Here is a 13,710-nt window from a genome sequence, read left to right as displayed (position 1 = left end):
ATGGTCTGTGTTAAAGGGAGAGGTTAGACAAGCTATGGCTTTTCTCTTGAGAGTACAGGACACTGAGCGGGGACCTTACAAAGGTGTATATGATTGAGAGGCATGGATAGGGTGAATGCACTCTAGTTTTTTTTCTCAAAGTTGGAGAATAGAGGATGAGAGGGCATTGCTTTAATGTTAGAGGGGAAAAAACAAAAGGGAACCTGAGGGTGGTACTTTTTCAGAGGGTGGTACATATATGGAATGAACTGTCAGCGGAAGTGGTTGAGACCAGCGTATTAACGGCACTTAAAATTACATTTGGACAAATACATGAATAGGAAAATTTTAGAAGGATATGGGCCAATTGCAGGGAAATGGGGTTAGTGTGGACGGACATTTAGTCAGCATGGACCAGTTTGGGCCAAAGGCTGTCTCTGTGCAGGAGTACTCTGACTCAATGAGTGGTGAATGCTTTGGCTGTTGACACCATTATTCAAAATATGGACATAAATCTGATTCAGTTAGGGATAGACTTAGATGATCCCGACAGTGGTAGTCCTAAGCTTTAGATGTGCGAATAATGGCTCTTCTTTCCAGATTTAAGGTTAATCTTCTGGCAACTTGTAGCAAATGTGAGTTTTCTCATGAACTGTAAAAACATTATCTACGTTTGTTGTTGAAGGGCTTACAAGTGGCAATTTCCATTGTGCCAATACACTACCGTAGTACTTTTGTTTGTCCAAGTCAATTACTCGCCTACTTATTCCTACCTGCTTGAAATATGTTGTCATGAGGTGCTTGGGGGGAAATGTTCGGTTTGCTGTGAGGCTTCCTGTCCATCATGGAACTGAGTGTTTGGTGAGTGTAACCATAGCTGCATATCCAACCTGCAATCATTTTGCAACAATTTCACATCTTTGCTTGGCCATCAGCTGAAATTGAAAGGTTGACTGGAGATTAGTATTTGTTTGGCATGTTCATCTTTTCTGAACCATGGAAAGGAAATGTTTGAGCATTTCTTTAACTGCATTGAGCGAAATGATATGATACAACTTAGAGGTACAACAGTGACTTTTTTTTGTGCAAATCCTTTTCTTCAAATCTAGCCTCAGTTGGCTTAAGAAAATTAATTGCAGATTATTTAGATAAGAGCTGTTCTTGATCCCTCTTGTTCTTTTTCTATGCCTGGTCATGTTTTCTGCACTTACACTTGAAAGATACAATTCAATTTTTGAATGTTCAGTATTCTGAAGTGAATAGTTTTAAAAAATATCATTCTACTAAACTCTTTGGAGAACTATTATGAGAAAGAGACATCATTGTTTTAATCAGACTGCTCCTCTAGGTCCCAAATATTAATGGGGTAATGGAGAGGATGTAGAGTGTGTTCGAAGGAGGCAATGAATCTGATGAACCCTGGATATAGAGTTCCTGTTGATTTTTTTTTAAAAACTTAGCCTGACCTAAATTTCTGGTTGAAAGGTGAAAATAATTAGTTGTGGTGTTAGGGTACATCTAGGAATTTGGTAATGAGAGTGGGAGGGTTCATCTGGCAATTCTCAGAACCTCAGTGTGACATTGATGTGCTGAGGGGAGGCAGAAGGGAAGGTTGACTAATGAAAGTTAGGTTAGTCTGAAGACCTTGTGAAACTTCAGTGTTCCTGCTATTTCTGGCCCATAGGGATTCCACAGCCACTGTTAATATGCATTGAAGTTGGAATCCTGGCACTATGGTCAACAGAGCATGACTTCTATTTTGTTAGGCTCCCACCTGCTTTTGTGAAAGCCTTGTTGGTGGGGTGATGTAGGTTCATTGAAAGTTAAGAGTATGAGATTGGGGTCAGATTGTTTGGTCCTGATATTTTAAACACTTGCTCCTTCATGTTACTTAGTGTTGGGAGCAGAATTTGTTGTTTGAGAGGCCTAGAAGTCAAACTTAAACCCTGTTTAGCAAGCTTTCTGTTTCTCACTGTTGAATTGTATTGAATCTAAAGTTGCTTTTCACCAGTCCGTGAAAACTTTCTCCCCTTGTCTTGATCCTTAAAATCATTTCAGTTTAATTAAAATTTTACTCTCCTTTTGTTATGTATTTCTTTCTTGGTGATTTGGCAATTCCTGCTCTACCCAACTTGTGTGTCTTTGCTCCCTTTTTCTTTTCAGCATGCAGCCTATGATCATTTCTTGCTTAACACTCTTCATTATCCAAGTATTCTTTTAGGAACAAAATTAATTGTCAGAACACATGTTTGCATTCATGTGTAGTTTCATGCATGATACCATAGATTCTGCTTCAGATACTGGAGTAATGTTTTTTTGTCTTGATCCTGCTGTTTAATTGTATAAAAAGTCAAAAGCTGAGCTCGGGCATGTGGATATTCCTTTTTTTTATTCCCTGGGAATAAAAAAAGTCCTCTTTCCTTTGCCTTTAGTTGAAATATTCCGCTTTGAATAGTTGGATCTAATTTAAGTCACAAGCTAAAAATGACCATCTCTTTTCCCTTCCTGATTTTCCTATAGACACTTTGTTCTTTCCTTCCCTACAGAACAAGAAGGTACCTAATTACTAAAAGAACTCCATTCATATTCTCTCTCTCTCTCCTTTTGTCTCTCTTACTAACTCTTTCACTGTCTTTCCATCCTCCCCTCTATACTCGCTACCATTAAAGCCTGATGTGACTGATGAGGCAAGTGAAGCAATTGAGGCTGATGTAGATGTGTATGATGGTGATGATGATGATGATGATGACGATGATGTTGAGTTGACTCTTCCCTCTGATAATGAAGATGAGTACGAACCTGAGCTACTTTTAATGCCTCCAAATCAGCCAGTTAACCAGCCAATTCTGGCTGCGGCTCAATCTTTGCACCGAGAAGCAAGAAAATGGTCTAGTAAGGTACTCCTCAGTTTTTCCCACTGGCAGTTCGTGTGCATCCAGTCATTCAAAGTGTTGACCGACTTGCATTATTACAGATTCTGGTTGGGTTTTGAGCCTGCAGTAAAATGTTTGCCTGCATTCTTGAAGTATTGAGATTGGCTTCACAAGGTCCTCATCAACGTCAACAGTCAATTATGAGTTGACTTTGATGTAGTTGCAGTCTTACAAACTGAGTGTAGCCAGAATTGTCATTGTGGATGTTGATCATTGCATAATCTCCATCACCTGTGAAGCCAGAGATGACAGTATCTGAATGACTTCCAGATTGTAAATATATTTTTATTGTTACTTTCTGTGCTGTTCTCTCCTAAGAGCTATTACTAAGATGGATACATACATAAAAAGGCAGTATTGTTAAAGGAAGACTGTCTGTGGAAAGTAATACTTTTTTTTGGTAATAGCTTCGGCTATATTTTCCTTAGGTGAAAGATCTAGCACCATGTACATGGCCAAAAGAATCCTATTTATCTGGGAGTTCTTAACTTCAACTGTGCTTACATTATTAATGTTAAGGCTTTGACAGCGTAGAAATTTAATTATCAAGTTCCATTTCATTCTAATAAGCTATTAGGCTTTTAAGCTGCTAAAATATTAAAATGTTTTCAAAAGAAATTTGTTTTCTACGTGGAGCAGACATGAAACTAAGTTATGTCTTTATTGGCCTTCACTGTAGTTTGAATTTCAGTTATCATCATATATTCCAATCATATTTGAGCCATGATGAATACTTATCTATGGCTCAGTAGTTGTTGTCTGGGTCAAAAAAACCAGGATTGGGAAGAATTATAAAAGGGAGCTTAATTCCTGCTTTACTATCAAAATCAACTCAACAGGGTAATTGCAAGAGTATTCCATTACATAGTGGTCAAATGACAGCGATATAACTCACATCTGTCAGATGCAACAATATTGGAATGCCAGCACAGATTGCCTGAAATATAATGTCAAATTCTGAAATAAGTGATCGTTTCTAGCATGGGGGATTTCACTAGTGATACTTATAGATGCAAGACGTTGTGCTTTCATTTTGATTGCTTTCCTAATAATTTGCCTTACCAAAATGTTAGAGAACAACAACGTGCTTCAGAGGGATGTTTTATTTCTATACTTGAGCATCACTCCGAAACTCAGGAAAGGAAAGGTCTCAGAATCCTTCTGTTGTGACCAGAGAAATTCAGTCACCCTGTGGAAATTCCCTTTTATTGCCCAGATGGGAGAAAAACATTATAAAGAATTTGTGTAGTTTTCACCTCAAGGATGGTTAGATCTACTGTGTCCACATGTAAAGTTCTAATCCCCTCCCAGATCATTGGTTGTTTGACAGTTATGGAACAGAATGGCCGAAATGTCCTGGCCCTCTGTAGGGCTTCCTGGTTTTGTCATAGTTTTGCCATCTTCCAGGGTATTATCATGTATAGCTATAAAATAGATATTCTTCTATGTTTGGGAATTTTGAACGTGGAGCTTTAAGACTCATGTAATTTGAGTCTTAAATTTAAATAAATGCAGCTTGGGATGTGCTGCATTATTGTGCTAGATAAATGCAAGTGGATGATTTAAATTTAGTTACAAAACTCAAAGGATAATACGATATAAACGTGAATCTTCAACTGTGCAGAACTATATAATCTAAAAGTTTGATCTTTTAAAAATATCTAATAACAGACATTCTTCCTTTTGTAGATTGCAGCTTTACTAACCAGAAAATTGGTGCTATGGACTGAAGGTTTTTGTTTTTTGATCTAATGTGAATTAATGACATTTGCATGATTGTTAATGTTAAAAGCTTTAGATCAACTTACATAGCTACAATAGCATAATTAATTTGTCTCTCATTTAATTTAACTATTGTAGTTCTTGAGTTTGTGCAATAAAATGCTCGATCTTATTTTCAACTAATTTCTTACCTGCAAACATTTTGCTTAAAAATGTGTTGTTTAAAAAGCTTTTTGACACAGTTTAAAGATTTGAATAACTTCTAACTTTGGTAACAGGTTGCTGACCTGTTGTAAAATTCACATTAATGAATTTGAGTTCAAGGATTTTGACTTTTTCTTTGAAGTCAAAACTGATTATTATAACTCAACAATCAATTTCTAAAATAGCATTGTAGTGAAATTGGCACTCTAATCATTAAATGTCAAAATATTTCGCTAAATGGAAGAGTATCAAGCCTCATTTTATTTTTAGTGACTCTGTGTGTTGCTATGTCTTAAGGAATAGGTGAACTTTAGTTTTCCAACTTTGATATCAGAGTTTACATATACTTTTTTTAACAAAATGCCTTAGCTGTCACAATACTGCCTTTGACAAAACTGTTTTTCATTTTGTGATTAATTTGTTTCCTGAGAAGATGCTCAGGAACTAGGATACTCTCAAATTATTTTATAGTCACTATTTCTGAAACATTGAACAGATAAATATTGCTTGTCAATGGAGTGCCTATTCAGCATGGTCAATGATCATCAGTGAAGAAACTTTTGTAAAACTTAAGATAATCAAGTAGCCAGTTAGAATCCTTTTCTTAAAGCAGACAATAGTTTGGATAGGGCATGTTTTACTGAAATACCTAGATCTAAAAATCAGGTGTAGAAATTTTTTAAGAAATGGACTTGGGCTTTGAAGGAAGCTTGAGGAAATATGAATAAGTAAGAAGTTTATTTTTGACTGCCAGCACATGACATTTAGAGATATAATAATTTCTGGTGACATTACATAAAGGGCCAAATCTGGTGATGTCTCGATGATAAGTCATTCAGGAAATGTTAGACAGATTAAACGCTAGGTGACTACGTAAGTGGTTCCAACCCCCACCCTTTCTTTTCTCCCTGCCAATGTTCCGGCTCCCAACGACACTCATTGACTTGCTGTCCAACTAACTCACTCCCATCCATCCAACTCTTTCCTGACTCCCCGCCCCAAATACTGCCCAACCACCTGACAAGCTCTCAACCCCCTGACTCCTCACCCTGTCTGACCTGTGACAATCTGACTACCTACTTCTGATTAAACTGGATCCCCATCATTTGATTTTTTTAAAGATGATCATTGTTTTCAAGTTGAATAATTATGTCATTCTTTTAAAAAATGATTGTTTGATTACATTGAGAAAATCAATATTATTTTGTTGATTATGTTCTTCGCCTGAAATGTTGTGTTCTGAAAGTGTTCAATCCTTCCATAATATACATTCCAAGTTTCCCCAAGTGAGTAGTACAAGACCACAAGGTTCCAGTTTTGATTTGCTGCTATGCTGATTTAAATGATGAGCTCTTGCAACAGTCAACTTTGTTAGCTATTTGTCTCTGCACCTTAGATTAGAGAGGGGCAACAGTTAAGTGTCGAGTAACAAACCTGAAAATTCCCGAATTGGCATTACTGTGCAGCATGTCTGATTTTGGGCACAAAATAAATTGTATGGGAACGTTCTTAGGTATTGAATTGTTGAGCCAATACCTTAGGTTCTAGTGACATAACTACTATGTCACCATCTTCCCCCAATCTCTTTATGAGAGGCTTCTTACACATTTCAGAATCCATACTGGGAGGGGAGGGGTTTGAGAGAAGAATCTTATCTGTATTCCATTCATGTTTCTTTTTTTCCCCCTGGGCTAACAGGACTGTTCAAGGACTGTTAAGAAGGGAGAGGCTTTACTTCACAACCCCAAACCTGTATATATGAGGGGAAAAATTATATTAGTTCTGATGGACCCTAGATTCCTAGCCAAATGCTAGGAATCTGCACACCTTAAAACAGTCTGGATGCTGTGATTTGAGAGCTCATGAGAAATGCAGATGACTAATGTTCATGCATGACATTGTTCTGCAGGGTGCACTGGCAATGTTTAGACATGCAGACTGGCCATTATGTAATTATCTTAGAATCTGGATAATTGAACTATCTGCATCTAAAGTGGGAATCAAATCTGCAACTGTCCTGTCTTTATGGCTCACCTGATCGTTGGATTAAGTTGCAGAGCTCTTGGGCATGTTCCACTTCTTTCTATGAAACTTCTTTATTAGTTTTAATTTTCTGTTTGTTTAAAAGGCACCATTTGTTTCTCATCATACAGAACATACAATCAGACACACAACAATCTATTTTGAATCTGTTAAATTCTAGTGAAAAAATGATAATCAATGATTTGATAGTAATGGATGTGACATGCCAAAATGATAGTAACTTGTTGGAACTGCATATTTAATTTGTTAGTGAGAAATGCAGGTTTGAAAGTAGAGTCTTACATTTATAAACCACTGCCAAGTGAGAATTGGCTAAAATAGACTTGGAAAACATATTATCAGATAATATGGTAAATAAGAAGGATAATGTGAGAGTCATATAAGATGATATAATGCAACAAAAATACATTCCATTCAAGAAAGAAAAAGCCTTTGAAAAGAATGAACCATCCATGGTTAGCCAAGGCAGTTAAGAATTGCATCAAATAAAAACAAAAGGTGTAAATTATTATTAAAATTTGTTGCCATAATTTTAAGGAAATTTTAAAAGGAACTTAATTTTAAAAACACAATTAAATGGCAAGAAATTAAAATGCAGAAGAGAACCAGAAGGCAGCGAGTGCTTCTTGAAGCATTTAAATAAGCCCACATCAGTCATTTCCCAGTCCCCATTTCTAAATTAATAATCGGAAATTAGGAAATCAAAGTTAGACATAAAAAAGTAAGTATTCAGTCTTCACTGTAGAAAGCAAGAACAAAGTATCTCAATGGTACAAAATAACAGGGCAAAAGTGAGGGATGAGCTGAAAACATAATCATCACTATTTCAAAAACACTTGGTAAACTAATGAGACGAAAGACCCACAACCAGTCTAATGGCCATATCCTATAGCCTTCAAAATGGTGGCTGCATAGCTCCTAGGTAAATTATAAGCTAACAAAATTTTCTAGATTCTGGAAATTTTCCAGCGGATTAGAAAACAACAAATCAATTTGAGAAAGGAGAGGTTGACAGAAATCAGGAAATTTGAGGCTAGTTAGCTTAAACTCTGTTAATGGAAAAGTTCTGGAAACCATTATCCAGGCGGTTGTAGCAGCTTACTTTTTTAAAACTAAGGTATAATTAAGCAGAGTCGATATGGCTTTTTGAAAGGATAATTGTGTTTGGCTTTTTTGAGTTCCTTGATGTAATGGGCTGGTGAATGAATGGGGACCAGCAATGTAGTGCACAAGATTCCTGAAAGGTGTTCACTAAGATGTGAAGTGTAAGGTTACTGCACAAGGTGAGAGTTTGAGAGATTGGGGGTAATATATTAGCGCTGACAGAGGATTGGCTGGCTAATGGGAAACATTTCAGGCTGAATGGATCATTTTCAGTCAAACTTCCCATTTAAGCCAGAGATTCAGAAATTTGATCTCCAAATTTTTCTTCTATGGAATTCTTTACTCAGAGAGGAATTGATATTGAGTCAAGGCTGAATGAGGCACGTTTTTGCTCTGCACAGGTGTCTAGAGTTTTGGTGACAGCGAAAAAAAAGTGAAGTTGAGACCATGAGTTCATCAATCAGAATCTCATTGAATGCTGAAATAATCTTGAGAGGTTGAGTGGTCTACTCCCATTTCTTGGCATGGCTGCTGTAACATGCCTCTGCAATTTTTGTAGCACATGAATTTTTGCAAGTTGAGATGCTACTGTGCTTCACAATTCTTGTACATTCAAATAAAGCTGGAAAGTGTTTTGTTTGAAGCAGTTTGAAACTAACACCAAATAACTATGTACTTGAAAATGCATGGTATCACCCATACCACTTTTGAATGTTTGAGCTGTAATAAGATTTTATTGGTTTTCCTAAGAACATTGCCGGCAGTTTTAAAAACAGGGCTAAAACTAAGTTTAGACATCAAATATAATCTATAATTTGATTAAAATGCATGACTTCCAAAATAATATAAAATGTAGAATCCTGAAACAGCTGCAGTCTGTGATTAAACCTGTCATGTGATATGATCTGTATTCGGCGACTTGAATTGACTTACTTTTTTGACGGAAAAAAAAATACCAAAAGTGAATTTTTGTATCAAAAATATTTTTACCTTTTAATATGGACTCTTTCATCAGGGTAATGACATTATTGGTGCTGCGAAGAGGATGGCTTTGTTGATGGCAGAAATGTCACGACTGGTGCGTGGTGGTAGTGGAAACAAACGTGCCCTCATTCACTGTGCTAAAGACATAGCTAAGGCATCTGACGAAGTGACACGATTGGCAAAGGAAGTTGCCAAACAATGTACTGATAAGCGAATCAGGACTAACCTTCTTCAGGTATGAACTGAAGCACGATGCAGAAGTTTTTGGATAATAATTGATCTGTAGGTAAGGTCGTGTCTAAGTGATTTTAAACACAATCACACTTCACAATTCAAATAGGGAGTGACCAAATCATGAGCATAAATTAAACCTTTGTCTGTTTTTAAAAAAAACAAATCTTACTCATTTTCTCTTGTGTAACCTTAGAATATATTATAAATACAACCTTAATGTTGTCATCCACATCACAAGAGCAAACAGGCAAGAAACTTGAAAGCATTGAGTAACTGCCTATATTTTCTCTGCTGTTCATATGCTTGCTTGCTTCTCTCAATCACAGGTGTGTGAACGCATCCCAACTATCAGTACGCAACTTAAAATTCTTTCTACTGTGAAAGCTACAATGTTGGGACGCACTAATATTAGTGAAGAGGAGTCTGAGCAGGTGAGGCAGTCATCAAATTTCAAAAACTATAGCTTTGTTCAAACCAACTTTGCTTGTTTATTTCAAGGCAATACATGGGAATGAATTTTACATTATATAGTTGCAGCTTTGAAACAAAGCACTTGTTAATATTTGAGACTCCAACATCAGCCATGATAATTCTTGTCAGATCTTTGCTACCTCATTAAGTATGCACTCCCTGAATAAAACTGAGATACTGTAAGAGGGTAAAAAGTATGTTGGAGCAGGGAGCAAATAGCTTGGTCCAGCACAATCACTGTTTGTCAGCATGGAGAACACATTCTGCATTCCTCTGCTCAAATCATTACAGTCTACACCTTAAATCAAAAATTAGTGTGCTTTAATTGCTTTTTCCTCACTAAAAGTTCCTCATGTAGCTAATTCATTATGTTCCACAAAAAAATTTCATTGGATTTGTGTTTTAAATGGTGTCTTATTATACCCAAGTAATTTAAGACTAACCATATTAAAGTTATATTTGATGAAAATGCTTCAAGATGTCCAAAGATGTGCGGGTCAGGTGAATTGGCCATGCTAAATTGCCCGTAGTGTTAGCTAAGGGGTATATGTAGGGGTATGGGTGGGTTGTGCTTCGGCGGGTCAGTGCTGACTTGTTGGGCCGAAGGGCCTGTTTCCACACTGTAAGTAATCTAATCTAATCTAATCTAAAAATGAATGATTCTTTTTGCTGATTTTTCACTATTAATGGCATTGATTAATATGAAGCTAATAGAATTTTGATTAGTTTGTAATTTTCTGAAGCTGTGAACTGTCATTGTTGTTACACACATGTATGTTTATGACTTCACTTTTTTTTTATACTCAGGCTACGGAAATGTTGGTTCATAATGCTCAGAACCTGATGCAGTCTGTTAAGGAAACTGTACGAGAAGCAGAGGCAGCTTCCATTAAGATCAGAACAGATGCAGGATTCACCCTCCGTTGGGTTCGAAAAACTCCATGGTACCAATAAAACCGAGAGGATTTCCTTGTCTTTGCCATCTTGGTGCATTAAGGGAGAATTTCATATGAAAGAACAAATGTTCTTCATCTAATTGGAGAGTAAGAGGAATCAAATTGGCAATATATTTTAGTGTTAACAATTCTAATCTACAGCTTTCACTAGTAACAAAACCTCTGAAAGTTAACAGTATATTCATTTAGTGTATGCAATATTAATTTGAATTATGCAATGATTAGCTGCATATTGAAACTTGCTCTATTTTCACTTGTTTTCCTGAAATCTCACATTAAGAACTGAGATTCCTATTCCTAATTTATCCCTGTTAAACAGAATCAATCATACATTTAACAAAACAGACACAGTGAAGCTCTTGTTTGTTCATGTCCTGCCATTTCCAAATATACAGAACTGCTGTCCGTCAATAGACAAAACGTGTGGCTTTAACCTATAACCAGCTTAATATATACTAAAAGGTTTTTTTTCTTCGAATGGAGTATGGCACATTTTGGGGAGCCATATGGCTGATCTGTCTTGATTCTGAAGCTCGTCATGTGTTCAGTACTGTTACACAGATACTTTGTGCTTGCTGTGGCCAAGCTGTGCTATGGCAGCGTATGTGCTTAGTTACTTATTAAGTTTGTTTATTTGCTGTTCTTTAGGTCCCTGATCATTAATTCAGTTTTAAGCCAAAGACACTATGTTAAATGACTTGATGACTGGTATAGTTTGAGAGATGCACTACTAATCATGGAACATGGTCTATTATGTCATATGCATTTGGCCTGATGGATATTGAAAACTAGCAATTGAAAAATGCACATATGAATATAAAATTGATTTGCTGAAATTCTGATATAGTGCAGTGTTTAAGCATGTTTTGAATACTTGTAGCTATTGGAATGAAGTACTGAAGGGATTATTAGTTTTTACTAACTACATCACATTGTTTAAAGTCTGGACTGAATCTAAAATGGTATGATGATTGACAGTTTAAAATTTGCTTTGTTAGTCAAATGATGAGGAAATGACTTTTTGCATTCTGTTATTTAATGAGGTGACAATTGGATGCATAAGTGTTTAAAATGCTTTTTATGAACTACAAAAAGTCAACTTAGATTGGTTTGTTTCTGTGAAAATAAATGAATGCATGTTAATCATTGCCAGGGAAATTGGTTGTTCAGTATTTTGAATACATTTAGCCTTTTTTGAAATATCAAACTATTTACTCAAATTTCAGTGTGTGGGTACTTTTAATCTGAAATGTACACAATTGCTTCACAGTATGTTTAATTTTGCAGTTGTGCATAATTTCCATGGGGATCTGAAGGATCAAGCATTTCCAAATGAACAGATTTGACTATGTTTTGTGTATTGCCCTGAGTGCTCATGTACAATTGTTCAAAATGTGTATTTTTCCATATGACAAGCATTATAATATTCAACTAGTTATAAACCTTCACAATATCTGTTCCCTGCATTTAAATGATTTCAGTAATTGTTCTCTTTTTAAAAAAAAGTATTTATTGAAATGTATTTTCCAAAATGTCCTATCCAGACTAGTTTTAAATCTAAGATTGAGTTGAAGAAATAGAAAACATGGAGGATAATTAAACAATTATTTTGTGGCATTTGACTTGTTTTAAATAATATTATCTGCATTTTTATTAAAATTGGCAGTTACATCTATAATAAAAATTTCACGCATATGCAATTTGTGGCCTTAGTTTGCCAACACATTTTTCAAAAAAAGAAAAATGAAAAGAATGGAAAATAAAAAGGATGAAAAATGAAACTATTATGCCTACAATTCTTAAGGGACTGGCGCTTTTTTATCTCTCCACAGATGGCTTTGATAAGCATCATGAGTGTGATTAAATTATACTTTTATTACTTGTGTGCTGAGAGTATTGGTGTACAAAATGCTGGTAATTTATTTATTTGGAAACTTGCCACAGTTAAGTTTGTTATTGATAAATGCTAGTAACTTCAATACTTTGTTCATATGGAGCTTTTTAAAGTTCTTTCTTAGGGGGAAGTGTCCCACTGGCAAAGCTAGCATTTTTCTTCTTAATTTCCTTTTGAGAAAGTGGTGGTGAATTACTGCTATAGGCAGCAGTTCAAATTGTAAAGTCAAAAGATATCTTGGAACTATTGTTAGTCTTCAGCACTTCACACTTGGCAGCTGTGAAAATTAAGTGACTACATGCCTATTATTCAAGTTTTTAAAAAAACGTATCATAAACTAGTAGACTTGATCTTTGATAAATCTTTTTGAGAGATAGCCTTAATACAAATAGAGAATCCATTACACTTCAGTACTGGTGTATATTGTAATGGTTCTTACTTAGTTCAGTTTTCATTTTCTTGCAAAAGACTACTTATTCTTCGTGGAGAAAGTGAGGTCTGCAGATGCTGGAGATCAGAGCTGAAAGTGTTGCTGGAAAAGCGCAGCAGGTCAGGCACTATCCAAGGAGCAGGAGATTCAACATTTCGGGCATAAGCCCTTCTTCAGGAAATTCACGATTTCCTGAAGAAGGGCTTATGCCTGAAACGTCGAATCTCCTGCTCCTTGGATGGTGCCTGACCTGCTGCGCTTTTCCAGCAACACATTTTCAGCTACTTATTCTTCGTGGTCACTCAAGTATTCAAAGCATTGTGATTTTAGCAATATTTTTGTGGATTAACTATTTTACTATAAAGCCTTAAAATCACATTGACACGTATTTATCAGAAGCTGTGGATTTCCCATATTAGATCTAGTTTTAGAATTAGGAATATGTTTAGATAGCCATGTTCAGTTTTAAGTTAAAAAATCACATGCCATGGATTATAGTGCAACCAGCTTGTAGTGCAACAGGCTTATTTGAAGCTGCATGCTTTTGTAGCCTCCACTCCTCCTTCAGGCAGCTTTGAGAGAGAGAATACATCAGATGCAGAATTTGTAAGTAAAAGATTTAAAGGATCACGTAACTCAGGGTTAGTTCAATATATTTGCATATTGACCACAATACTATCTGATCCAGTCACATAACAAAGCTTATCTGGATACTACCATTACACATAGAGACACCACCCACCACTTGCACAACAG

The 13,710-nt window shown here is 35.9% G+C and overlaps 1 protein-coding gene across 2 annotated transcripts in view; it reads left to right on the top strand.

Moving 5' to 3' along the window:
* LOC132834896 (vinculin) overlaps positions 1-13,082 on the top strand; it is a 120,108-nt gene extending 107,026 nt beyond the window's left edge. The window contains exons 20-23 of one of the 2 annotated variants that reach the window (XM_060853994.1): positions 2,672-2,876; positions 9,001-9,204; positions 9,530-9,634; positions 10,482-13,082. In XM_060853994.1, coding sequence (XP_060709977.1) covers positions 2,672-2,876; positions 9,001-9,204; positions 9,530-9,634; positions 10,482-10,628 — 661 coding nt within the window. In that variant the 3' untranslated portion in view covers positions 10,629-13,082. The remainder of the gene's footprint in view (positions 1-2,671; positions 2,877-9,000; positions 9,205-9,529; positions 9,635-10,481) is intronic. The other variant, XM_060853993.1, reaches the window with a different exon arrangement.
* The last annotated feature ends 628 nt before the right edge of the window (positions 13,083-13,710 follow it).

Source organism: Hemiscyllium ocellatum, chromosome 43 (assembly GCF_020745735.1).
Source record: "Hemiscyllium ocellatum isolate sHemOce1 chromosome 43, sHemOce1.pat.X.cur, whole genome shotgun sequence".
NCBI lineage: Eukaryota > Metazoa > Chordata > Chondrichthyes > Orectolobiformes > Hemiscylliidae > Hemiscyllium > Hemiscyllium ocellatum.
The sequence above is the reverse complement of the archived record's forward strand: the minus strand, read 5'-3'. Positions and strand labels throughout refer to the sequence as shown.